The following is a 26,381-nucleotide window of genomic DNA, read 5'->3' on the forward strand; positions in this document are numbered from 1 at the left end:
AAAAAAAAAATAACCTAATGTCTCACCTTAAAGAACTGGGAAAAGAACAACAATAAAGTTCAAAAGCCAATAGAAGAAAGGAAATAATAAAAATCAAAGCAGAAATAAATGAAATATAAGTTAAGAAGACAATTCAAAAAATCAACAAAACCTTTTAAAGCTGGTTCTTTGAAAAAATAAACAAAATAGACAAACCTCTAGCCAGGCTCACAAAGAAGAAATGGGAGAAAACACAAATAAATAGGATTATAAATGAAAGAGAAGTCACAACAGACACAGCAGAAGTCAAAAGAATAGTAAGAGATTACTATGAACAGTTATATGCAAACAAGTTCAACAAGCTAGAAGAATGGACAAATTCCTACAAGTTTACAATCACCCAAGACTTGACAAGGAAGAAATCGAACACCTAAACAGGCCAATTACATGTAGTGAGTATGATACAGTAATCAAATCTCTCCCCAAAAACAAAAGCCCAGGACCAGATGGCTTTACAAATGAATTTTACCAAACATTCAGAAATGAACTAGTGCCTGTTCTACACAAACTCATTCAAAAAATTGAGAAAGAAGGAATACTACCAACCATGTTTTATGAAGCTAACATCACACTAATACCAAAACCAAACAAGGACAACACAAGAAAAGAAAAATACAGGCCAATATCTCTAATGAATTGATGCAAAAATCCTAAATAAAATCCTAGATAATAGAGCTAACAGAATCCAACAAGGCTTCAAAAAGATAATCCACCATGACCAAGTGAGATTTATCCCAGGGGCACAAGGATGGCTCAACATTTGAAAATCAATTAATGTAATCCAACACATCAACAAAAAGAAAAATAAAAGCCATATGATCATATCAAAAGATGCAGAGAAAGCATTTGACAAAGTCCAGCATCCATTCATGATAAAGTTACTTGAAACTCTTGGGGTAGAAGGAACATACTTTAACATAATAAAGGCCATCTATAACAAACCCATAGCCAATGTCATTCTCAATGGTGAAAAGCTGAAATCCTTTCCCTTAAGATCAGGAACAAGACAAGAATATCCATTCTCATCACTGCTTTTCAATATAATACTGGAAGTCCTAGCCAGGGCAATAAGACAAGAAAAAAGCATACAAAGAAACCAAATAGGGAAAGAATAAGTGAACCTATCACTGTTTGCAGACGACATGACAATATACATAGAGAATCCCAAAAACTCCACAGAAAAACTTATCAAAATAATAAACCAGGTTAGTAAGTAGCAGGACACAAAATGAACACACAAAAATCAATAGCATTCCTATACACAATCACTCTGAAGAAGAAATCAAGAAAACCATTCCCTTTATACTGAAATAAAAGAAAGATCAAATACTTGGGAATAAACCTAGCAAAAGAGGTGAAGGTCCTCTATAAAGAAAGTTATAAAATATTGTTAAAAGAAATAGAAGAAGATACAAAGAAATGGAAAGAGATCCCTTGCTCATGGATTGGAAAAATTAACATCATTAAAATGGCCATCCTACCTAAAGCAATTTATAGATTCAATGCTATTCCTACAAAATTTCAATTACATTTTTCAGAGAAAAAAAAATACTGATAAAGTTCATATGGAGCCACAGAAAACCTCGAATAGCCAAGGCTCTTCCAAATAAGAAATAAGGGAATGGAGGTATCACACTCCCAGACTTCAAACTATACTATAAAGCCATAATAATTAAGACTGCATGATATTGGAACAAGAGGAGATGTAAGACAAATGGAATCGAATAGAAAACCTAGATATAAATCCACAGCTTTATGGACAGCTAATCTTTGACAAAGGAGCAAAGAATATGCAATGGAATAAAGAAAGTTTGTTCAACAAATGGTGCTGGGCTGCTATGTGCAAAAAAAGTGAAGCTAGATTACTACTTTACATCATATAAAAAAACCAACTCAAAATGGATTAAAGAACTAGACATAAGACCTGAAATCATAAAATATATAGAAGAAAATATTGGTCAAACACCACATGACATACACCTTAGTAACATCTTTAAAGATACATCACCCAAAGCAAGGATAGTGAAAGAAATTGAAGAGCTTCTGTGCAGCAAAAGAGACACTACATAAAACAGATACCCCACTGACTGGGAGAAAATTTTCGCACATAATACAAATGATAAAGGACTGACGAAACTTAACAAACATAAAGTGAACAACCCCATTAAAAAAAAAAAGGGCAGAAGAGCTACAAAGACACTTCGCCAAAGAGGAAATGAGAATGTCCAACAGGCATATGAAAAAATGTTCAACATCACTTGTAATAAGGGAGATGCAAATTAAAACTACAATGAGATACCACCTCACATCAGTGAGAATGACAACATGCAACAATAAATTTTGGCAAGGATGTGGAGAAAACAAAACTCTCCTACACTGCTGGTGGGAATGTAAGGTGTTACAACCACTATGGAAAGCTGTGTGGAGGTTTCTCAAGTTGCTAACAACGAAGCTTCCATATGATCCAGCAATTCCACTCCTATGTATCTACCCAAAGGACACACAAAAAAATAATTCAAAAGGACACATGAACCCCTTTGTTTATTGCTGCCCTATATACAATAGGGAAGATGTGGAGTCAACCCAATGCCCCAAAATAGATGACTGGATCAAGAAGATGTGGTATATGTACACAACAGAGTATTACTCAGCAATCAAAAAAGATAAAACTCATGCTATTTGCAGCAACAGGGATGGAACTGGAAAAAATCATACTTAGTGAAGTAAGCCAGAAAGAAAAAGAAAAATACCGAATGGTTTCACTCATCACAGGAGTGTAAGGAAGGGATCATGAAAAAAATATATATATATATAGTAATTGTAATAAAGTAAAAAAGGACATCAATTTAACAACTATAAGCCAGAGATATTCTATGGGTGAAGAGAGGGGAACAAGATAAAAATAGGGGTAGGAAGAGCATATAGGACTATTGTGATGGTAAATGGGTGAAGTGGTGGTGGGAAGTCTATGGGGATTACAACCGAGATGAAAAAATGCACAAAATGAAGAATAAAGTTTTATATATATATATATAAAATAAAAGAAGGGTAAGTACCAGAATAGCTCAAAGATATTGTTGAATTCAGTTCCAGAATACTGCAATAAATGTCACAACAACAAAAAAAACCCAATAAATAAAATATAAAAATATAGTGAAGCTGATTCATCCCCATGACTATGGTGCTCTGGACCCTAATGATCTCTGCCTCACATTGTCACAGAAAAAATGTGGGATTCATCCTCATGGCTCCTTGTGTTCCCACTTAGGAGGTTGGAGCTGGGGTTGACAATATTCCAGTGTCACTGCTATATCAAAGGACAATGCACCAAGCCTTGATGACTTTTTTGTTGCTGCTTCAATATCTTCCCGAGTTTTCTTTGTACATGACAAAACCTCAATAATATTAATACATTTCCCCTGAGTTTTTCAATAAGTTTCTCCATTCTAAAATTCCAAAATATTTTTTTAATGAGCTTTTCTCTTTCCAGGAGGACCAAAATGTATTTCTCATGTATTTTTTTTTTCCCATGCTTCATGTATTTTTTTTTCACGACAAGTTCTGGCTCACAACTCCATTCCAGATTTAAGTGTTGACAAGGTTAAAGGAATCTCTTACTGTGTCAACAAATGTAACTTTTGAAAAGAACCCTGGTTGCCAGGGAAACTAGCATGAAGATGGTGGGATTTATAGTCCCACTACCAGATCTGGAGAAAACAGGAAGCTCCACCTGCCCCTTTCCCCACACCTGGCCTGATGCAGTTCCTCCACCTGGCTATTGATCTGTATATATTTGAACTGCATTTGTGACAGAGTAAATCGGTTTTGAGTTCTTTGTGCCATTACATAAAATGATTAGTCTTACACAGCTAATAATCCAGGGCTTTTGACAGGCATCTGCCTGGGGCTTGCAGCCAGTGTCTGAAGTGGAGGGTGATCTTGGGAGACTGACCTTTAACCTGTGGAACTGATGCTACCATCGCATACACAGTTTCAGTACTGAGTTGAATTTCTGGATATCCTGCTGAAGACTGAGAATTTCTTGTTGCTGTGGAGAAGCCTTCACACACCTTCATATTGAAAATTGGACCCAGGAACCCAGTTATAAAATGTTATATATAAATCTGCTTAAGATTCATGCCAAGCGGAACAAAGCACATTTTTATTGCAAAATAAAGACATGGATTTCTAAATGAATCCTTACCCTGTGCAGCTTTTTCAGCATTTCTAGGAGAGCTTTAATGTGATAATTATTCTCAGTGCTTTCAGTCCAATAATGCAGCTGTGCAATGATGGCTCTTTTAAACATCTGGACCAGTTCGCTGAAAGCAGATTCTTGCAGAGAGGCCCAATATTCCTCTATAGATACAAAGACAAATATAATTCTTATGTAATTTCTCTTAGATTCTTACTCAGAGGTAAAAAATGGTAGGTGTTTCCCAAAACTGACAGAATATTCTCACATATATAAAACACATGTGTAGCATTTTTTTTCAGTAAATACAATTATAATTAAAAGTTTACAATCTGGAAGAGTATTCCTTGATCTAGTTAATTTGTTGTATGTGGGGGGAATTTTTGCACAAATGAGATAGCATACTGTTTTAAAAATTATCTGTGATTACAAAACTTTCATGTCATTGCGTTTTTATTTCTTACATCTTTCAGCATTGTAAAAACAAGAAATACCTTAAAGATGGTTTTTAATCACTAGCAATGTTATTTAGATTTAAGAAAACTAAGAATGTACTCCTTTGGGCTTAACATGCTTATCAAAAACCTCAGTTCAGCAGGTCCTTATTATTTGGCACAATATAAATGAGAAAAAAAATGATTTCTAGTAATGGCCACTATGTATGTGGAGTTTAAACATTTTCCTCATTTCCGCATGGATTTTCTCCAGGGACTCTGGTTTTAATCTACATCCAGAAGATTGGGACATTCTATGGAATAAATGACTCTATATTTTAAAAGATCATAAGTACTTTTTCAAAAAGAGTAGTAATTTTAATGTGACCTAGTAACTACAGAATACTAATTATGGAATTATAGTTAATTGTATTACGGTGTGATCACAATGTCATGGTAATGGAAGGGGTTTCATATTCTTAGGATATAAATTAAGGGATGAGTTAGACAAAAATAAAAGCCCTCCCTGGCGGCACAAGGGGTTAAGGTGCAGCGCTATGAGTTTATCACAGCCACTGCAGCATGAGTTTGACCCCCAGCCAGTGAGCTGACCCACATGGTACAGCAGACCTCTCCTGCCTTGCCCTCTGGTCCTCTCAGCAGTGTATTTGAGTCTATCTGCCCATTCTGTCTCTGGTGAATTTTCTCACTCCTCACATCTCTGATCTGTACCCAGTTCTTGCATGCATAAATAAATAAACCTTCATAAATAAATAAAGGGCAATTTGTATGTAGGAGAGAGAGAGCACATATGACAATGTATTAATTGTCAGCCATTCTAAGGTAGGTATAGGATACTCACTGCACTGATATCTCAACTTCTATGTATAAAATTTTTTGTGATGAAATTTTTTGTAATGAAGAAAGGAGTGGTATAAATATCCTACCCATGTATTACTACAAGAACTCTCATAAGGCACTAGAACAATCTATTTTGGATGGTCACAGTAATTATCATAGTATCTTTAGACTATAACCAAGATATGAACCAAAAACTGTGGATGTGTATCTTTGTTTCACCATAACTTTATTGCCATCTTCATTGGAAAGATGGCAAATTATCCTCACATGTAAGTCATCAATCTTACCTAGACCCCTTGAAGAATGCTCACTCATTTTACAAACAGCCTCTGCAAATGGAACCACCAGGCTTTCCCAGTTGTTACTATCATGCATCATGGGACATTCTGGGAGAAGGAAGAAAACATCTAAAGCTTCTTGGTATGGAGAATGAAATGGAAGATTTTTGAACAGATTATCCTTGAGACATGTGGTGATCTGTGATCAAAAAAGATCAGGGAAAAGACTTTCAAAACACAGCAGAAATTGTATGGAATTTACAGCAGTGTAGAGTTTCATTCTACCATGACAATGGAAAAATCATGTAGTCTTTTTAAGTATATACATCCCACCTCATCTAGCCTCCCTCGTACCTGAGGTGTAGACACTGTAAGTATTCCCCCCACTCAGTTCCTGGATGAATGGACTGATTCAACAAGCAGGCTAGTCTTCTCAGCAATAAGTGCTACATTCTAAACACCCTACCTGCCTCACCATTTCCACATCCCTACCCTATCCCTACCATCTGTCTCATCACTTAGTCTCCACCAAACTAGTTTTTAGCCCTTCCAATTCCTTGTAGTTTCCCTAATTCAAAATACAAGTACTCAGGGAGAAATTCAAATAGAATATTGCATATATGTTAAGTATGATCAGATAACCATAACTGCCTGAAAAATCACTGAGGTAAGTTTTTATTCATGAAATATTTTCCTGACATTGTGCTAAGAGATTAACATGTATTAATTGGGTCACTTAATCTTTGGACTTCTTCTATTAACATAAATCTAAGCCCCATTTTATGAAAGAGAACTCTTTACTTTGGGCAAGGCCACACAGGTAAGTGGGAATCTTCGCTGGATGTTTCTGATGGCAAAGTCCAAAATCATGATCATTAAATTATGGGACACTAATTAGAAGAGATCTCTAGGGCCCTCCCTGGTGGCACAGCAGGTTAAAGCACAGCACTAAGAAGCTAAAGTCACTTCAGCATGAGTTTGATCCCCACCCCTGGAGATGACCCACATGGCGCAGCAGACCTCTCCTGACCCGCCTACTGCCCCCCTCAGAGTGTACTTAGTCAGTAGGCCTCTTATGCTCCCCACTCTTTTTGTAATGAGTAAATACCCTCTCTGGTGAGTGAATTACTCTCTGGTGAATCCTCTCAGTGCCCCTGCACCTCTGGCCTGTACCCCAGTTCTGTATGCATAAATAAATAAATCTTTTTTCAAAAAAAGAATCTCTAAGTTGGGACCCTTCCTGGTGGCACAGTGGGTTAAAGCACAGCACTGCAAGCTAGCAGCAGCCACTTCAGTGAGAGTTTGAACCCCGGCCCCGGAGGTGACCCATATGGCAGAGCAGACGGCTTCTGTCTCCTCGTTGCTCCCTCAGCAGTGTACTTCATCGCTCTGCCTATTCTGCTCTCCACTCTGTCTCTGGTGAATCCTCTCACCACCCCTGCAACTTGACCTGCACCCCAGTTCTGTATGCATAAATAAAATCTTTTTAAAAAGATAGCTCTAAATTAGCTAATTCTTATAATTATTTATTGTTATGCCAAAACATATTAGGATTTTATCGTTGAAGTTTAGTTTTTGTTATAACACATACCTAAAATCTTATTTTTTTTTTAAAGATTTATTTATTTATGCATACAGAACTGGGGTACAGGCTAGAGGCTCGGGGCAGTGAGAGGCTTCACCAGAGACAGAGTAGGGAGCAGAACAGGCAGATCGACGAAGTACACTGCTGAGGGGAGCAGCAGACGGGTCAGAAGAGGTCTGCCACACCATGTGGTCACCTCCGGGCAGGCGGGAACCGAAGAACTCATGTGGAAGTGGCTTTAGCTTCTCAGTGCAGTACTTTAACCTGCTGCGCCACCAGGGAGGGCCCCTAAAATCTTATTTTAACCCATCTCTAGAGTTCTATCAGCCTCACTCCTCTTTTTCCTCATCACCAGCCACATCTCCAAGCTTCCCATCACCCACTCCCCACCTTTAGAATTACTGGGATACTTTCACGACAGCTCTGTGCTTCATGCTGTGCTTGCAGGCTTTCCTGGCTGCCAGAAACACACTTCTCGTGTAAGAGCCTCAGAGAGGCCCCTTCCTCTAGGACTGAACTCTAAGTAGAGGTGAACATTCACTGTCCTCGAAATGACTAAATCTATTCACCCAAAAATAGAATTACATACCACTATGTCCTAAGGTAGTCACTAGGGAGACAAGGGCACACAGTTTTCCCACTGATACTTAAGAGCTTAAGGTCTGGCTCCCTCACTAAACCATGAGCTTTTCTTTCATTTTTCTCAGGAGTCTGAGTGCCCTACATATAGCAAGTAATCAAATGGTTGCAAGTAAATAACTAAATGCCAGAGGTCTGAATCACAATCACAGAAATCTCAAAATAAAAGGGAAACATTACATGTTTTATGAGCCAACTGTCCTTTCTAAACAAAGATCACTCTGATGATGCTGCTTACACACTGTATGATACTGTTCTGGCACAACCCAGGCATAATTAGTCTTAGCGAGGAGCTGGTCCAACTCTTCCCTTCACAGATGCAGAAATGACCTATTTTAGTGATCTTCCCACTAAGTAGTGCATAGCAGTCCTGACAAAGGGATCCATTTACTCCAGACTCTTAATTGGGCTGTAGTCCTGCAAAAATTAACAGAATTAATCTGTCCATCTTTTCTTGGGAGAAAAAAGTGTGAGAGAAAGAACTTATAGCTAAGTTACAGAATGCTAATTGTGGCAGAGACAGTAACAGAGCAGGTGAGGAGTGGATAGGGAGTGAGAAGATGAAAGGAGAAAGAAGAGATCATGATCAAGAGGAAAAAGAATGACAGATACAGAATGAAAGAGAGACACCCGAGAGATCAGGAGAGATACAGACTGAGGAAGTAATCACCCAGAGTCAACTAAAACAACAGAAGGGGAAACAAATTAAGAAAGGCTATAGCAAGAAAGTAATAAAGAAAGCATGCTTGGAGCACCTGCCAGTGGAATGCCAAAGACAGTAATAAGAGTCATGAATCAAAGAAGCAATACTCATAGAAATAAAAAGAATATCCTAAAGAGATAAGGGAATGTAACAGGATGAAAGAAGAGGAAGAATCCAAGCAATTCCTTGGTGAGGATATTCATATCAGAAAAGGTATTCTAAAGGAGAATTACATAAAATACTGTTCTTGTTCTAGTGTACCAATTTCATCAAATCTGCTTATAGCCTTGAATTGAAAAAACTACCTCTTGGAGAGTGTGCAGATATGTGTATGCATGGGTACAGGTGAACTATTTAGACTATTTGGAACCTATGTGATTACTAAACTAACTACCTTGCCCTAAAAGGACAAACTTTGGAGTACCGACTTCCACTTATTCTGCATGTGCTATAGGATATCTGAGAATCTCTCAAAACATTTCTTGTGCAATTCTGAGGTCTTCCTTTAAATCTTTTAGTATATTTTCCTTTTCCAAATAACAGTCTAAAGAATACCACCGTGTTAGTTATCCAGTCCTTTTGGGATAACTCCTTAAAGGTGTTTCTTGCTTTATTTAAATCCAAATGAACAGACGTAGTTTCTGTAGCTATTCTGTGGAATGAAAATAAATTTTAAAATGGATGGATATGGAAATGAAAAAGGACACTTCAAATTTAGATGAAAAATTTCTTCTAAAGTATGCATTATTTCAGTAAAATTTCATTTCCCCTTAATTATTACAGTAACTGTAATACTCTGGGCTTAATACAAATACAATGGAAAATACAGCTGACAATGTGATTATTTCTAAAATGCAAAAAAAAAACAATCAAGGCTGCATTAGCTTATATATACATATATAATAAATATATATATGTATATATACAAGAGGCTCTCTCTATATAGCTAATGCAGCCTTTTTTGCATTTTAGAAATACACACACACACACACACACACATCTATCTATCTATATATATATACATACATACACACACACACACACACACCATCAAAATTTAACTCGGGTATTGTTTTATCTTAAATCAATAATCAATAAATATTTTCCAGTAAAAAGTCATTTAAAAAAGGTAAGTCTTGCTATTTCTGGGAAAAAAATTTTCCCCTCATTTAACATGAACTGAAAGTAAAGTCCAAAAGGAGGTGGCTACAGAACAGTCAATTTTTAGTTTTCCAGTAGAAAGTTACTATGAAATGTATATCTTAACCATTCATTATGTTTATGGTGACTGAATATATTCATATCTAAAAATAGATAATCTTTATAAAATAATGTTTAATGTCTAAAAATTACAAAAGGCTTTTAAATAAATAAATATAATATTACAAAAATATTTAGGAAAACTGCGAAGACATTTTATAAATTTAAAAACTAAAAGAAACCACAATAAGTTGCAATAATGAAATGGTTAAATGAATGGTACAGTCATAGAGCCATTCAAATACAACAAAAATATTAAGCATTGAAATTGAATAAAATGTAAAATATGTTAAATGTAAGGCAATGTAAAAATATGACTTTTTTTTTGCCAAAGAATACTGCTTGTAAAAAAGATACATATATACAAGTGCTAGATATTACTCTTGAATGGTGGATTATAGGGATTCATTTTCTTTTTGCTGTATGTTTGTATTTTTTATATTTTCTATAAAGAGCCCATTATTTGCTTTTTTTTATTATTTAAAAAATGAGCTCATGAGGCCTCCTTGGTAACACAAGAGGTTAAGTCACAGCACTATAAAGCTATAGGCAACCACTGCAGTATGAGTTTGCTCCCATGTCAGGGAGGTGACTGACATGGCACAGCAGACCTCTCCTGTCTCACCTGCAGCTCTCCTAAGTAGTATATTTCAGACAATCTGCCTGTTCTGCTTCCTACTCTGTCTAGTGAATGTCTCACCACTTCCCAAACCCACTCCCCCACACACTTCTGACTTACCCTAGCTCTTGCTTGTATGCATAAGTGAATAAAATATTTTTTTAATTAAAAAATGAGCAAACACATAGTTAATTATTTTACTTTCAAATTACTTTTAAACAATTTTTCAGTTATTTTTAATTAAGGTATAACTGATAAAACATTACATTAGTTTGAGTTGTACAATATAATGATTTGATCCTTCTCTTCATATACATTTAAAATGTATTGTTAGCCTCTATTACCAAACAGATTTTTTTGTAGGTTGAAAACTTTTAAGAAGTTTTGCTTCTTTCATAGCAACATTCAAATATATAATGCAGACCCTCCCTGGTGATGCAGCAGGTTAAAGCGCATCACTAAGAAGCTAACGCCACTTCAGGATGAACTGGATCCCTGTCCCAGAAGTGATCCACATGGTGCAGCAGACCATTCCTGCCCTGTCCGCTGCTCCCTCAGCAATACTTCACCAATCTGCCTGTCTTGTTTCCCACTCTGTCTCTGCTGAATCCTCTCACTGCCCCTATACCTCTGGCCTGTGCCCCAGTTCTGTATGCATAAATAAATAAATCTTTAGAAAACCCACAAATATATAATACTATGTTACTAATTAAAATCACACCACATTATACACAGAATTTATCATATGTATTACCTTTCCTCTAAAAAACTTCCAGTCAGACAAGCAGGGGATGAAAATATCTCTCTGATTTCCCTATATCAGGAACAAGAAGGTAGGTAAAGAAAATCAGAATATGGCTCCTGATAGCAGGAAACCTGACAAACAAAACATCTCATCAGTGTCCTTCAAACTTCTCCCTATCCCACTTTGTTTGCATAGTGCCTTGGGAATCTAAGTCATTCCATTTGTTAAACCTCAAAATTTCAGTGGCAAATAGGGGACAAAAAAAATCATATGTACTCAAAGAAACCATAGGGAACAAGTAAAAGGGTTGGCCTAGGGTCAGTCTTTTCTTCGACAATAAAAAACCCCAAAGAACAAAACACTCCCCTCCTACCCAACTTTCCAAGCCCTATTTATTTTTGTACCATTGAAATGGGAAACAACAACTGCCAGAAATTAAATTGTGGGTGGGACAGGGGAGTATGCTCAGTTTATGCTCAGTTCTGTCATACAAATAAGTATACAAATAGTTCTTAATCATTTATGCTTTGCAAATTATGATTCAAATATTTTGTATACTTTCCAGAATAGAGATCCATACTCAAAGATCTCTAAAAGAAGATGCTTGGAAAAATGAGTTTAATCTTGACAGACAGTGAGACAAAGCTTGACAGACAGTCTATCATGTACAGCAAGGTCGCCCAAGCTGTTTAGCTGTGAACAGGAGGCCCACAAACAGGCGACTCCCACTAGGTCAAACAGGGCTGGGAAACTACAAGCCATTTTCTGCTCAGAGGCACAATATACACAAACATACCAGAGGCCCGAGTAGTCCTGCACTAAAGCAAGGCGTCCTCATGAAGCTTGTGTTTGATGGTGAATTTTATGTGGCAACTTGGCTAGGCCATGGTACTCAGACATTTGTCCAAATACCAGTATAGATGTTGCTGTGGAGGTCTTTTTTCAGATGACACTAACATTAAATCAGATGACTCTGAGACCAGTCTGCCTCCGTGATGTGGATGGCACTTATGTAATCAATTGACGACCCTACAAACAAAAATGGCTGGGGCCCTCGGAGAAGAGGGGTCTCTGCCTCCAGACTGCCTGGGACTCAAGCTGCAATACAACTCCTCTCTGCCATATAGATTTTGCACTTTTCCAGACCCTACAATTATGTAAGTCAATACCTTAAAAATAAATCTGTGTACACCCACATATACACACACATCCTATTGGTTCTGTTTCTCTGGTGACCTCTGGGTAATTGATCACTAGTAGGCTACAGAATCTTAAACTCTATTTTGTTGCAAACAAGCTGGGAAAACATTACTTTAGAGGTTACAAAAACAGACACAAGGGATGTACCTTTTTGTATTTTGCCACTGCTTAGTCCCCACACCAGCAATCCATCGCTTTACAGTCCCTCCATTCAATGTAGGAATGTTCCTCTTTAGATTAACATAGGAATTCTGGAAACAAACAAAAAAGTAAAATATAATAATTTAGATACAACAGAGACACCCAATTTGGGGGTACATTCTAAGGCTACAACGCAATACTGATTTTTATATGTGGATAACAAACCACTGAAAAACCATAAAGTAAGATTCTACCTAGAAATAACCACTCATGTGCCTGGTTGACAACTTACTACTTAAGGGGGCTTAAATGTAACATAATTTTCTCTGTGTTCCAATATTCAGCATTTCATACAGGTACGGTCAGATTATAGTGAACCTGAGATAACCTTGAAGGGAGACTAAAAGGGATGTGTATAGGAATGGAATTTGATTTGTGTTGGTTAAGCAGGGCATGGAAGTTATGGACTGATTATTTGTAAGCTTGTAAGCCTCCTTAGCACTGGCAAGCAAAGTTCCTTTAGAATGCCAACTCACTAGTACAGTATAAAAGCCACTGGTAAGGAACTTTCTAAAAGCTAAGCAGAATCTAAGGAAATCACAGATTCAACATTTACCAGGGAAAATCTGCTAATTTTTGTGGTGAAATATTTATGTAGTCAAGACATAGAGGATCAGTTACATCTAGCCAGCCCTCAAAAGCCAGCCTAGTAACCTGATTTTGGAATTCCCCAAACCTGGATTTTGGACCCCTTGGTTTTGCTTAACATACCAAGTTTTAGAACATCTGTTCTTACCTCTGCTTTCATCCAGAGCAAAATGCTTTGATTCCCTCCGGCAATCATTATTAACACCTTTCCTGAGATGTGACTTTCTGAAAGGGACATGAAAAAGGGAAGAGTTTAACAAAGTAATTTGGCAAAAACATGCACACTCAATTTAAATGGCTTCAACTTCTTCTGAAACTTAGTCCTTTAATTTTTTTGATAAACAAAGGGATAATACATTTCCCTGCCTATATATATATAGTAGAAATACCCATGTAGGGGTAAAATCTAATTGGAAAACAGTTGATTTGCAAGGTCAATATGTGGTATCAGTTTAACATACATATTTAATGCGCATAAGCTCATACTCAAAACACAAAGAAATATTTTATTAGGTAGCTGTTCCCTGGTTTAATTCAGCTTCTGTTACTAAAAAAAAATATTCTACAATCAAGATTTAACCAATGACTGTGGATTGTCAAGAATGTAACTAAAAGCCTCAAGTCCATATAAGTTGTCACAAACTATGCATAAGGAAACAATCCTACTGTTAATTTCCCCCTAGAGAATTGAGAGAATTTTCACACTTTCTAACCACCATTAAGCTTTCAGAAACAAGTAACTAAGGTGTACCGAGGCACTACTATCATGGTGTTTCAGAGTCAGGTGCTGAAGTCACACTGGGCACATACACTCAAACTAATTACTAGCCATGAGACCTGGACAATATTTTGCTTTCTGTGTACCCTCTATCTAGTAAAACGTGACACTGAGAGTATACATCCCAAGTGTTCAAGAACTAGTCAGGAAGCACATTTTAAGCACAGTCACAGTGCCCACCATGAGCATATGCTCATTATTCTGAGGGTATTACATGATTATGGTCCAGTTTAGCCAGATTAAAAAAAAAACAATCACCATGGAATTAATAAGTCTCTTGCAAAATAAGTCTCATAGCTGTATATGCCTTTGAATCAATAGTCTCTTTTATGCTGTATCATTTTTAAATTCACAATAATCTTAATTTGAAGAAGTCAGAGAAAAAGAATGGTTCATTTAACAAATTAGACTGGATATTTTAAATTGATTACAAGAAAAAAAAAGTTACTGTGGCCACATTATACACTTAGAAAAATCCGTTTCTCAGCAAACTGCTATGTTCCTGTAGAGTTTACCAAATTTGAGTTCTGCATTTGATGACAATTTCATAGGAAGTGGTATCAGCTGGTTATGTTTTCCACTGTTTCCCAGTTGTCCTTCTTTTCCAGAACCAAAAGAAAAGACCTTTCCCAAATCAGAAACATAGGCAAGTGTGTGCCACCTATTAAATAAAAGCATATACTGTCAATTCTCAATTATTAATAATGATGTAAGTATGTAGCAATACAACAAACTGCTGAAATAAGGGTTTCCAAGTGAGTCAAACTAGTTTCCAACTAGTTAACCACCTACCAATGAATAAAGTTATCTATCTGGATTCTAATATATGATACTAATATATGATCAAGATGATTCTGGAACCCATAAACCTGTTCAAGACTATAATGTCCTATCCTGGCAAATGGCATTTCCTTTATCAAGAAAATCTATTTCTTTTGCCTTTGATTTCTTTTCCGAGCCATGACTTGATGGTTTCCACCTCTTGGAAGCTACCTCTGAGTTCCTCCTCACCCCATCTTAAAAGAGGGAACTAGGTGATGTTCTCTGTGAGCTTTTTACTCTATTACCTAAAGATCACTGTCACACTCATTTTCATGCTGATGCATTTGATGGTCTCCATTACTTTATGATTACTATGCACTCAGGTAAGCTTGCCTGGATAGCAAAACTCTACTATTCTACCATGTATTGACTAAGGAAAAAGTATCATAACCCATAGCTCTAAGGGAAGTGAACCCAGGAAGTTCCTTGTTTGGAACTTCAAGATTCTATCTTGACTGCGTTTAATTAGTATCCTGTCCTTGTAGTAAATATGACCATGACTGTAATAGTTTTCAGAGACTCCCATGACTTTTTCCAGTGACTTCTATTGTAGTGGAGGTATTGTTCTGGTTTGTATTAAGATACATCTAACTTGACTCTTTGTAACACATTCCTCTCATTGAGGACTTTGTGTTATTAAAAAAATCCACTGTCCAAAATTTCATTAGTTAACTCAAAGTCGCTACTGCAGAAAATCTTTCCACCCCAATAATCTGGTTTACCATACTAAAACCCAATTATACAATTTTGTTCTAAGATCAGGAGATTATGTCCTGATACTGAAAGCACATATACCCATTTTTTATAGTAAAAATTTCAATAATCTAACGAATCCATTACTTAGATTTAATCTGAATTCATGTACAGTGAGGGAGCAAATGGCCAAAAGAACAATAAACATATGGTAAAACATTACTTAATTCCACCAAAGCCCAGTATCTCACTGGCAAGAAGTGGATTGATGAATTTGATGTTGAAGGAAGAAAATCACTAAGCAAAACAGGTGCTCGAGCAAAATTTTCTGCTTTTGTTTAAAAGCAAAATGAAAATCAAACTCCTCAGAATATTCCACTGCCACTAACTTGGCTGTGTTCCTACTAAAAGAATGGTTGCAATCAGGAAGCAACTGGCTGCCCCCAGGAGCTACAGAAAGGATGATTATGCCAATGAATGATCCTTTGTGATTCATGTTATTTATATTTTCCCAAAATAATAATGACATTTTCCTTGAAGATAAAAGCAAACTGAATAGTTACAAAGGGACTTCCTGAATCCTTTTCAACAGAATGAATTGTAGTTTTTAAAATTATAATGAAATACATAAAAACAAATATATATATATATGTATATATTAAAATACTTATGGTATGTGATAATGTAAACTAAATTTCTTTACACATTTGAAATTTCTGGTAGTTCTATCTCAAAATAACTGACTACCTAAATTTATGATGTTGATTTCTATCAACCTTTGCTGACTCTTGACCTCTTACCTTCCACATGCTATCTGGGTCACTCTATTTCCAGTAAGTTCAGTCACCAAACAGGGTCTTAACTCATTCTGTGTTGAATTGTGACCAAGCTGTCCAAACTTTCCAGCACCAAAGGTAAACACCAGCCCATCCTAAGGCAAAGGAACTTCAAATCAGACTCTCAAGAAACGTGACACAAACGGCAAAAGCAATATTCACTGACACAAAGGTATCAGTGATAATCAAAAGCACTGCCATAGTGCTTCTGGAATTACAGTCAGATGGAGATAAGGGTACACCCACCTTCGTGAGCAGGGCAGTGTGAAAGCCACCACACGTGAGAAATTCAACTTTCTGATGATCCAGGGGTTCAACGAGGGCAGGAGAATCTTTATCTATGCAAAGGAAGTAACAGTTGAAGTGACCAATGCTGAGTGTCACAGTGGATGTCCATTCTCCTGTAAACTACCCGGATGACTTATTCAGCCTAGCAAACATAGTTCCCCAACACGTTCTGACAAGAAAGAACCTGGTTAGGAGTATTTAGGCCCAAAGATGGGGTGGGGAGGGTGGGACAGTGATCACAAGGTCACTGTTCTTTTTAACCTATTGGATTAACTTTACCACAGCCAATTTCTGAAATAGAATAAGCCTTTTTTTAAAAAAAAAAAAAAAAGATTTATTTATTTGTACATACAGAAGTGGGGTACAGGCCAGAGGCTCAGGGGTGGTGAGAGGCTTCACCAGAGACAGAGTGGGGAGCAGAACAGGCAGATCGATGAAGTACACTGCTGAGGGGAGCAGCGGGCGGGTCAGGAGAGATCTGCCACGCCATGTGGTCACCTCCTGGGCAGGCGGGAGTAGAACTCATGCAGAAGTGGCTTTAGCTTCTCAGTGCAGTGCTTTAACCCGCTGCGCCACCAGGGAGGGCCAGAATAAGCCTTTTAATGAACGTATAGGTTCTTTTTTTCTTTTAAATTCTCTATAGTGTCCTAGCCTCACCCTACCTCTTCTTCCACAATCATCTTCTTATCAAAGCACTTAAGAGATTCTAAAAAAGCAGTTTATCTGCCCTCTATACATTTCCCATTTCTGAATATTATTGAATTATGGGTTCTCCTGAGTAAACAGCATCAGACCAGTCCAGAGAAAAAGTTAGTGTTTAGCCAGTAACTTAGCATGTATAACCACAGTTGGTAAAGGTGCCACATAGCTGCCCCTAAAAACAACAAAATGCTTGGGCTTATGATAAATTTTACCATCTTCTTTGTGCAAAGATGTAATTAATGCCTTAAGAATAAGATTAGGACATGTGAATTTCTAAATTGAATTGTGATACCCTTTGGTTGTGACAGAATTATATTAGTAGACATTTAAGTGCCCTGGTTTAGAGAAAAGTTACGTGACATGACTCCGCAAGTCTTGCAGTTAGTTAGCTGTGGGGTGGGAATTAGAATCTAGGTATACCAGAGTCAGGTTCAATGCTTTTCCCCTTTTGCGACAAGGCTTTGACAAGCATCTTAACTATAATAAAAACTTCCATATTGAGCATGTCTCTTAACCAATGATGTTCTGAAGACAGAGATAACCAAGAAGACCAGTGTAAATGAAAGTGAAGATATGAACACTTTGACATGGAGGTGCATGTTAAATTTATCTTTTATATAACAAATACACATTGATAATATGAATTTGAAAATACTTCCATACTGTCAGTGTGGCCCAGGCCTAGTTGTCCAAAATCATTTCGTCCCCATGAGTAAACATTTCCAGACATGGATAAGGCCATGCTGTGGGCTTCCCCTGCCGAGATCTGCACCAAGGGGACTCCTGAGAGCTGCTCCACAACCTGAGGTATCGGAATCGAGGGAAGCTTCCTTCCCACTCCAAGCTGGCCGTGTATGTTCTGTCCCCAGGCAAAAAGCTCACCACCTTGACATAAGCAAAGAAAAGGAAATTTTAGGAAGTTAAAAGCAGCAGATATTCCCCAAAGTAATATCTATGCTACCCACACTATATTATCACATTACTACATTCAAACAGACAGGACTCTCAGATCCCATACATCTGAGTCAGAAAACACAGACGAATCTTCTTTTTAGCAGCAACACTTACACTTCTTTAGCTCCTACTTCAAAGAATTCTGTTATAGACAGAATGTGTTCCTCAAAAAAATTTAATGTTGAAATCCTAATCCCCGATATGATGGTATTGGGGGAGAGGCTCTTTGGGAGGTGATTAAGATTAGATAAAATCATGGGAGGTCAAATCATTCTGAATGATTAGTGATCTTACAAGAGATCCCTGAAGATCCTTCACCCACTCTGCCACGTAAAAAGATAGGCTCTCACCATACACCGAATTGTTGGCACCCTGGGTTGGACTTACAGTTCTTCAGAACTGTAAATTACTATCTGTTGCTTAAGACGTCCACTCTATGCAATTTTTGTTAGAGTAGCCCAAATGGACAAGGACAACGAAGCTAATGCAAAATAATCAAACTGAAGAATAACAAATCCAAAGGATGGGGCCATGAAAAACAGAAACATATAGGAAAATAAAACGCAATACTAGTATTTTCTCCATACCACGCCTTCCCCTTTTTGCCTAAAGAGCTTACATAAGCAACTTAAAAATGCACTTGAAGCTGCAGCATAGTATCTTCAGAATCAGCATCTTCTTCCACTAATTAATTATAGGGAGCAAATATTTTCAAGAAAATTCTTAGATGTTATCTAATGGAGTTGACAAAAACCTGATACAGTTTGCTAAAACATATCAGAGAATTAACACTTACCAAAAGAGTGTGTCTTTCCAAGACTCTGCACAGGATCTATTGCGAGGCAGAGCCTTTTCTTTAAATATAATTATCACAAGACTACCAGCCACCAGGAATATCACGAGCAGCATAATCAGTTCCTTTTCTTACTTCTCCAACCTTTATCTTCCTAGAGTGTGACTTATAGATAGTAAACCTTGAACATATTTCTCCCTCCCTTGCCCAAAATCATTAGACCCTGGACCTCCTGAAAGCACTGTATATCTATTTCATCTTTATTATCTAAAAAATGCTAGATACTCAATAGGACATAATATTTGTTCATGAATGGAGGAAGTCAAATCAAATGACTAAGCCCATTTTTTCCCACAATATCAAACCTCAAAAAGGCCTTCAGTACAGGTCAGATACTGAATTATTTATATTTACTCCCCTTGAATCATGCTTCCATTGAGTTTATGAGCATGTTTCTTTTGTCCTAGTTTTATTTTTGCCTTTGACCATAAAGTCTACCACTCCCCTATTCAGTTTCTTCCACAGTCAAGTTTCTGTAGGAAATAATACATTCCCACCAGTATGATATCTGATGAGAAATAGGAAATCTTAAAGGACTAGGAAGATTCTCTGACTTCAAAAGTAAATAGGATAAAACACATCAAAGGCCCGCAGAAAGATAATAAAAGCACACCTGAGGGATTCTGAGTTCCTTCCAAGGGAGATGTGAAATTGCTAAAGTTATGAAAAAGGGTGGCCTCAGGACTACTCCTAATTCCAAAGAACGATTTTGATTATTCAGAGATCATTTTTTGTTTCATATTTTAAAAAAGATTTATTTATTTATGCCTACAAAACTGGGATACAGGCCAGAGGTGCAGAGGCAGTGAAAGGATTCACCAGAGAGAGTGGGGAGCAGAACAGGCTGACTGACAAAGTACATTGCTGAGGGAAGCAGCAGGTGGGTCAGGAGAGGTCTGCCGCACCATGTGGGTCACCTCCAGGGCTGGGAATCCAACTTATGCTGAAGTGGCTTTAGCTTCTTAGTGCTGTGCTTTAACTCGCTGCTCCACCAGGGAGAGCCCTGTTCCATATTTTTTTTTAAAAATGGAACTGCTGAAATAAATTTCTATACCCAAGATAAAAGTGCTCTTGCCTGGAGGGCCATGCTCAGCAAAGTGAACTTTCCTATTCCTGGTAAATGCTCCACTTGACATTTAGTGTATATGCATTCATCCACTCCCAGACAATGAGCTTAAAAGACAGGGCTCTACACTAATTTCCTTGATCCAAAAGGTGAGACATACAATCCCAGCCAATCCAGCCCAGTTACTGCTTAGTTAGCTCTAATACTAATAAAATCTGTTCTTACCCCAAATCATTGGAAAATGTTCCACTGCTTGCAAAATACTCTGCTTTCCCAAGCATGCAACATTTTTCCTGAATCAAACCCGTTGTCAAACTGCTTAGTTTTGTCACTTCACAGAACAAAATTTAGGAATAGTAATGTGGAAAGCTGAAGGTTTTATAGGCCCAAGAATTACTTTACATTTCCTTTAAGAACAGTCCTCAAGTTTCACTTATATGTGGAAAGCAGGAAAACAAGATGTCGGTTTAGACAAAACGAAATCAAATAATAGACCCGAGAAATTCAACTGTGGAATTAAGGATACTGGAGTAGGAGGGAATGGTAGGAAAACAAAATGGGGAGGGGGCACAATGGCCTATGATGGAGAAGTGTGGGTGTCTTGGTGATGAGTGTTGTGTGGTGACATACACTCACATGCAGTGATAATAAACCAATGTTACCACATAAAAATTAAGGGATCAAAAACATGGAGGAATAGAGAGACTGGAATCACCCTCTTCCTTAAAAACAACTATATAATATTTGCATCTAAGAAGATCCAGATACTCTGTTCCAGCTTTACAGCCTCAGGACCTTCCTAAGAAGTTCTGAGAACGAAGGTCAGTGGCAGCTAAGAAAGAACAGGAAGAAGCAAAGGGGTGTGCGGGCAACTTAGGATATTGTGAAATTCCCCCTGGAACTTTGCTGACATGACAGACCCAACCTGTGGCAGTGAGAACTCAGCAGACTCAGACCTGGGAAACTGGGAACTCTGCAGACTAGCATGGGCACTGAAAGCTCCTGCCACTTTCCCCTCTTCAAAGCCATCAAAGAGAAGCCAGGCCAAACTCCATTAACACCCCCTAAGCACAAAGAAGGATGTTAGAGTTAACTCCAGAAATTTTGGGGAAAATAAACAAAGGGCAGGTTTATCCCAAATCTGAAGAATCAGCACCTGTGGTAAGGGCAGGATAGTGGCAGCCAGTGTGGGTGGCCATAGTATTAAGCTGGCACATAAAGCTGCCTTCAGGCCAAGTGCAAATTAATCCAGGAAAGTGAGCCTAGTGATGCAGACCTTGCTCTCCCAAACTGAGGGAACAAAACTTCATAGATGCTCCACAGAAAGGAACAGCAGAGTGGAAAGGTGGAAAGCAAGGCAACCTAAGCACAGAATACAGCTTGCTGTGGAACAAAAGAAAAAGGTAGAGGTCACTACCATCATTCTCAAACTGAAATTGAATATTAAAGCCCTAGATGAGCCTCCTACCTTCACCTCATGCAAGAGATAAACTGAGAAGAGAAACAAAGGTGAATTCCTAGTGCCCCAAACGCACACATACACACAGAGCTACTAAAAAAATAAAATAAAATAAAGCCCTCTAAATAAATGCATGCTGAGGAAGCAAGACATCTCAACACAGCATAGAAAAGAAAAATAAGAAGGACAGACGTGTTGGGAAAAAATATAAAAGAAATAAAAGTAAAGAAAACAATTTCAAAACAACAATAACAAAAATGTTAAATGAGCTAAAAGTCAAAGGAAAATAGGCAAATGCAAAATATCAGAAAGAAGATCCAAGAACAGAGATTTCTTTACTAAAGCGGCTGACTATAAAAAGATCAAAAGAGATTCTGAAACAAATGCAGCCAAATTTAGAAAGTTCTATAAGTAGAATTAAAATGGCCAAAGAAAGAATTTCAGCCACAGAAGACTCAAATGAGTTAGACATTTAGAAGAAGAGTTCAAGACAAAGGAAAAATGAGGAAACTACAAGAAACATCAAATTCAATTAGAAGAGGAATCTAGGGACCTCAAAGGGGAAAGAACAATGAAGAGGAGCAGAAACCTTATTTAAAAAATAATAATTGAGAATTTTCCCAAATCTATAATTTAATTAAATATATAGATGTCCAGGAAGCAAAGAGACCTAAATTTCATTTTTTTTTAAACCCTTATTTGTGCATATAGAACTGGGGTACAGGCCTGAGACTCAGGGGTGGTGAGAGGCTTCACCAGAGACAGAGTGGGGAACAGAACAGGAAGATCGACGAAGTACACTGCTGAGGGGAGCAGCGGGCAGGTCAGGAGAGGTCTACTACGCCATGTGGATCTCCAACTGGGCAGGCGGGGATCGAACTCATGCGAAAGTGGCTTTAGATTCTCAGTGCTGTGCTTTAACCCGCTGCACCACCAGGGAGGGCCAAAGAGACCTAAATTTTTAAATGTAAAAGATAACCCAGACACATGAAAAATTATAAAGAAAAATCTGCAGAGAGCAAGGTGAACAAAAAAATGTTTACAAGGGCCCCCAAATTGAGCCCAAATACTCTCCAGACAAGAGTGGAAAGAAATATTACTAATTCTAAAAAAAAAAAAAAAACAAAAAAATTGCCAGCCAAGAATCAAGAATCAAGAATTCTCTATCCTTCCAAATTATCATTAAGTACCTGCCTTTCAAGTAATATTGAAAAGAGTTCTTCTACAAGAAAAGAAAAACTTAAATGTATGTGCTTGAGCAAAATTACAACAGTGATACAAGATTAGAAGCATGAGCAAGAATGATATCAATCAACAATAAAACACTAACACGGAGAAATAAATGGATAGAATGTGCATAAATGTTGGAGAGTAGACAGCAGCTTATAAAGGACCTAAAATACAGGAATTCAAATAAAACCCCTTCAGATTTCGGTAACCAAAAATCCAGACTAGACACCCACAAAGAAGCCAAAAAAAAAAAAAAAAAGAAAGGACAGAAATACTAAGGATACTAAGGAGAGCAATCTAGAAAGAGCAGACAAAAACAAATGGAAAAAGAAACAATAGAAAATAAAACTAAAAATCAAAAACAAAATGACTAATAATAAACCATTTATATCAATAATCAAGAATAGTCTGAATCCAGCAATAAAAAGACATAAGCTAACAATGTAAATGAGAATATTCTCATTTCTCCCACCAGTACTTAACAAGACACATTTAAAAATAAACTACAAATAATATGCTGGAATAAGGCCATACATATGAAAACCTCAAAAAGTGTATCAGGAACTGTTAGTCTCATATCTGATAAGCCAGACTTTCAACTAAAAAGGTAAGCAGGGGCCAAGGTGGACACTATACAATCACCAAGGAAATAACTCACCAGGTCACCAGGAAGATATAACTAATATTTATGCTCCAAATATAGAAACACCTTGTTATATAAGGAACTACTAGCAGGTCTAAAACAACATATCAACAAAAAACACAATCATTGTTGGAGACTTAACCATACCACTCACACCAAGTAATAGTTCATCAAGACAGAAAATTAACAAAGAAATAAAGGCCTTAAATGAAATGTTAGAAGAGATGGATTTCCTGACCATTTATATAGCTTTCCAGCCTAAAAGTAATGAATAGATTTTCTTCTCCAGTGCATATGGAACATTCTCAAGAATAAACCACACACTACGGCATAAAACTAATCTCAGTAAATGTATGAAAATAGAAATTATATCAAGCATCTTCATAGACCACAATGCTATAAAGCTAGAAATCAACTATAAAAAGGAAATCCTGGAACAAACCAAAATATGTGGAAACTAAACAGAAAGCTTCTGAGCAACACTTGGGTCAATGAAGAAAACAGGAGATCAAAAAATATCTAGAACTAATAAAAATAGAAAGAAAGGCTACCAGATCCTATGCTGTATTTAAGAGCAGTATTACAATGGGCATTTTGTAGTAATCAGGCCCACATTAAAAACAAAGCAAACAAAATACACAAGAAATACCTCAATTCAACAATCTAATTTTGCAGTTGAAGAAAAAAGAACCCAAAACCAATAGAAGGGAAGAAATAATCAAAACTAGAGCAGAAATGAATGAAACAGAAAGCAAAAAGACAGTTCAAAACATCAGTGAAGCCAAGCATTGTTTCTTTGAACAAAATACAAAACTAACAAACCATTAGCTACAAATACAAAGAAAAGAATAGAGAAAATTATTCTGATTAATAAAATCAGAAATGAAAGACAAAGTCTCTATGCAAACAAACTGAACAATGGACAAATTGAAGAAACAAACATTTAGATTGATACAACCTCCAAAAGGGATAAAACATAAGTATTGAAATTGAAAGAGTACTAAAAAGTCATCCCAAGAGCAAAATTCCAGAGTTAGATGGTTTCTTCAATGAATCCCACCAAAACTTCAAAGGTCTAATACCGATCATGCTAAAACTCTTAAAAAAAAAAATCTAAGAGGGAGAAAGACTCCCCAACATATTCTATTTGGCCAACAATCGAAGACATTACAAAAAAATAAAATTATAAACCAATATCTGCTGAACATAGATGCAGATGTTCTACCAAACTGAATATAGCACCATAGCAAGAGAATGATCTACTATTATCAAAAAGGCTTCTTCCCAGGGATACAAAGCTGATTCAATATACACAAAACAATCATGTCACCCATCAGATCAACAAAAAGGAAGACAAAACTACATGATGATTTCTGTAGATTCTGAAAAAGCATATGACAAGATCAAATATCCATTAATAGTATAAATTATTTAAAATGGGCCTTAATGGAATCTCTCTAAATATTAGAAAAGATGTCTAAGACCTACAGTCTTCACACTCAATGGTGAAATGCTGAAAGCCTCCCCATTAAGATCAGGAACATGACAGAGATGTCCACCATCGCTACTATTACTCAACATAATTTTAGACGACCTATCTGAAATAATTAAAAGACACTTAAAAAAATCCAAATTGGAAAACATTAAGTCAAACTATCACTAGTCACAGAGGACATGTAAATATACATAGAGATGTTATTCTATAAAAAATAACTTCTAGAAATAATAAAGTAGCAGAACAGAATATTAAAATACAAAAATCAGTGGCATTTCTATACATGAATAATGTATCAGAAGAAAAGGTAATAAGGAACACAGTTCCAGGCCTTCTACAATGGCACAAGGGGTTAAATCCCAGCACTAAGAAGCTATCCACAGCCACTGAGTTTGATCCCCAGCCAAGGAGCTGACCCACATGGTGTGGCAGACCTTTCCTGTCCCACTAACACACTCCTCAGCAGTGTATTTCAGTTAATCCACTTGTTCTGTTACCTACTCTGTCTCTGGTGAATCCTCTCACCAACACTCCCCTCCATCCCACCCCACACCCCCCCACACACACATACCGCTGGCCTGTAGCCCAGTTCTTGTGTGCATAAATAAATAAATCTTAAAAAAAAAAAAGGAATACAGTTCTATTTACAATGAAATAACTTAACAAAAGGCTAAGGAGATCAAGAAACTACTGAAAACTATTAAAACTCTGTTAAAGAAAAAACAACAAAGAAACAGAAAGATAGCCTGTGCTCATGAGTTGGAAGAATTATCATTAAAATTCACCACATTACCTAGAGCAATTTATAGATTTAATTCAATACCAATCAAAAAGTCAATGACTTTTTATAAGGAAATAAAAAAAGCAATTTTAGATTTATTAGATGGAATTACACAAGGCGCCAAAGAGCTCAAACAATTTTGAGAGCAAAGAAAAACAGAGGCAACACACTTCCTGACTTCAAACTGCACTGCACAGCAATAGTATGGTCTGGAACAAAAACAGAAACACTGAGCAATGACATAGAATTGAAAGTCCATAAATAAATCCATATAAATACTGACAGTTAATCTTCAACAAAGGAGCTACAGCCATAAATGTAGAAAAGATAGCCTTTTAAAAAAACAGTGTTTGGCACAGGGGTGATTTGGTGATGGGAAACCCATGGGGATTACAATTGAGATGAAAAAAAAAATGTGAAAAATGATGTAAAAA

At 36.9% G+C, this 26,381-nt stretch overlaps 1 protein-coding gene across 1 annotated transcript in view; it reads right to left on the reverse strand.

Annotated features, from left to right (window-relative positions):
• Positions 1 to 26,381, reverse strand: part of HERC5 (HECT and RLD domain containing E3 ubiquitin protein ligase 5) — a 60,550-nt gene that overhangs the window by 29,493 nt on the left and 4,676 nt on the right. The window contains exons 4-13 of the mRNA XM_004681414.2: positions 18,130 to 18,351; positions 16,723 to 16,814; positions 16,441 to 16,571; positions 14,641 to 14,786; positions 13,496 to 13,572; positions 12,706 to 12,809; positions 11,368 to 11,427; positions 9,293 to 9,386; positions 5,817 to 6,006; positions 4,244 to 4,398 (exon numbers count right to left, since the gene is read on the reverse strand). Coding sequence (XP_004681471.1) covers positions 4,244 to 4,398; positions 5,817 to 6,006; positions 9,293 to 9,386; positions 11,368 to 11,427; positions 12,706 to 12,809; positions 13,496 to 13,572; positions 14,641 to 14,786; positions 16,441 to 16,571; positions 16,723 to 16,814; positions 18,130 to 18,351 — 1,271 coding nt within the window. The remainder of the gene's footprint in view (positions 1 to 4,243; positions 4,399 to 5,816; positions 6,007 to 9,292; positions 9,387 to 11,367; positions 11,428 to 12,705; positions 12,810 to 13,495; positions 13,573 to 14,640; positions 14,787 to 16,440; positions 16,572 to 16,722; positions 16,815 to 18,129; positions 18,352 to 26,381) is intronic.

Source organism: Condylura cristata, unplaced genomic scaffold (genome assembly GCF_000260355.1).
Source record: "Condylura cristata isolate star-nosed mole 26May11 unplaced genomic scaffold, ConCri1.0 scaffold00012, whole genome shotgun sequence".
NCBI classification, from domain to species: Eukaryota; Metazoa; Chordata; class Mammalia; order Eulipotyphla; family Talpidae; genus Condylura; species Condylura cristata.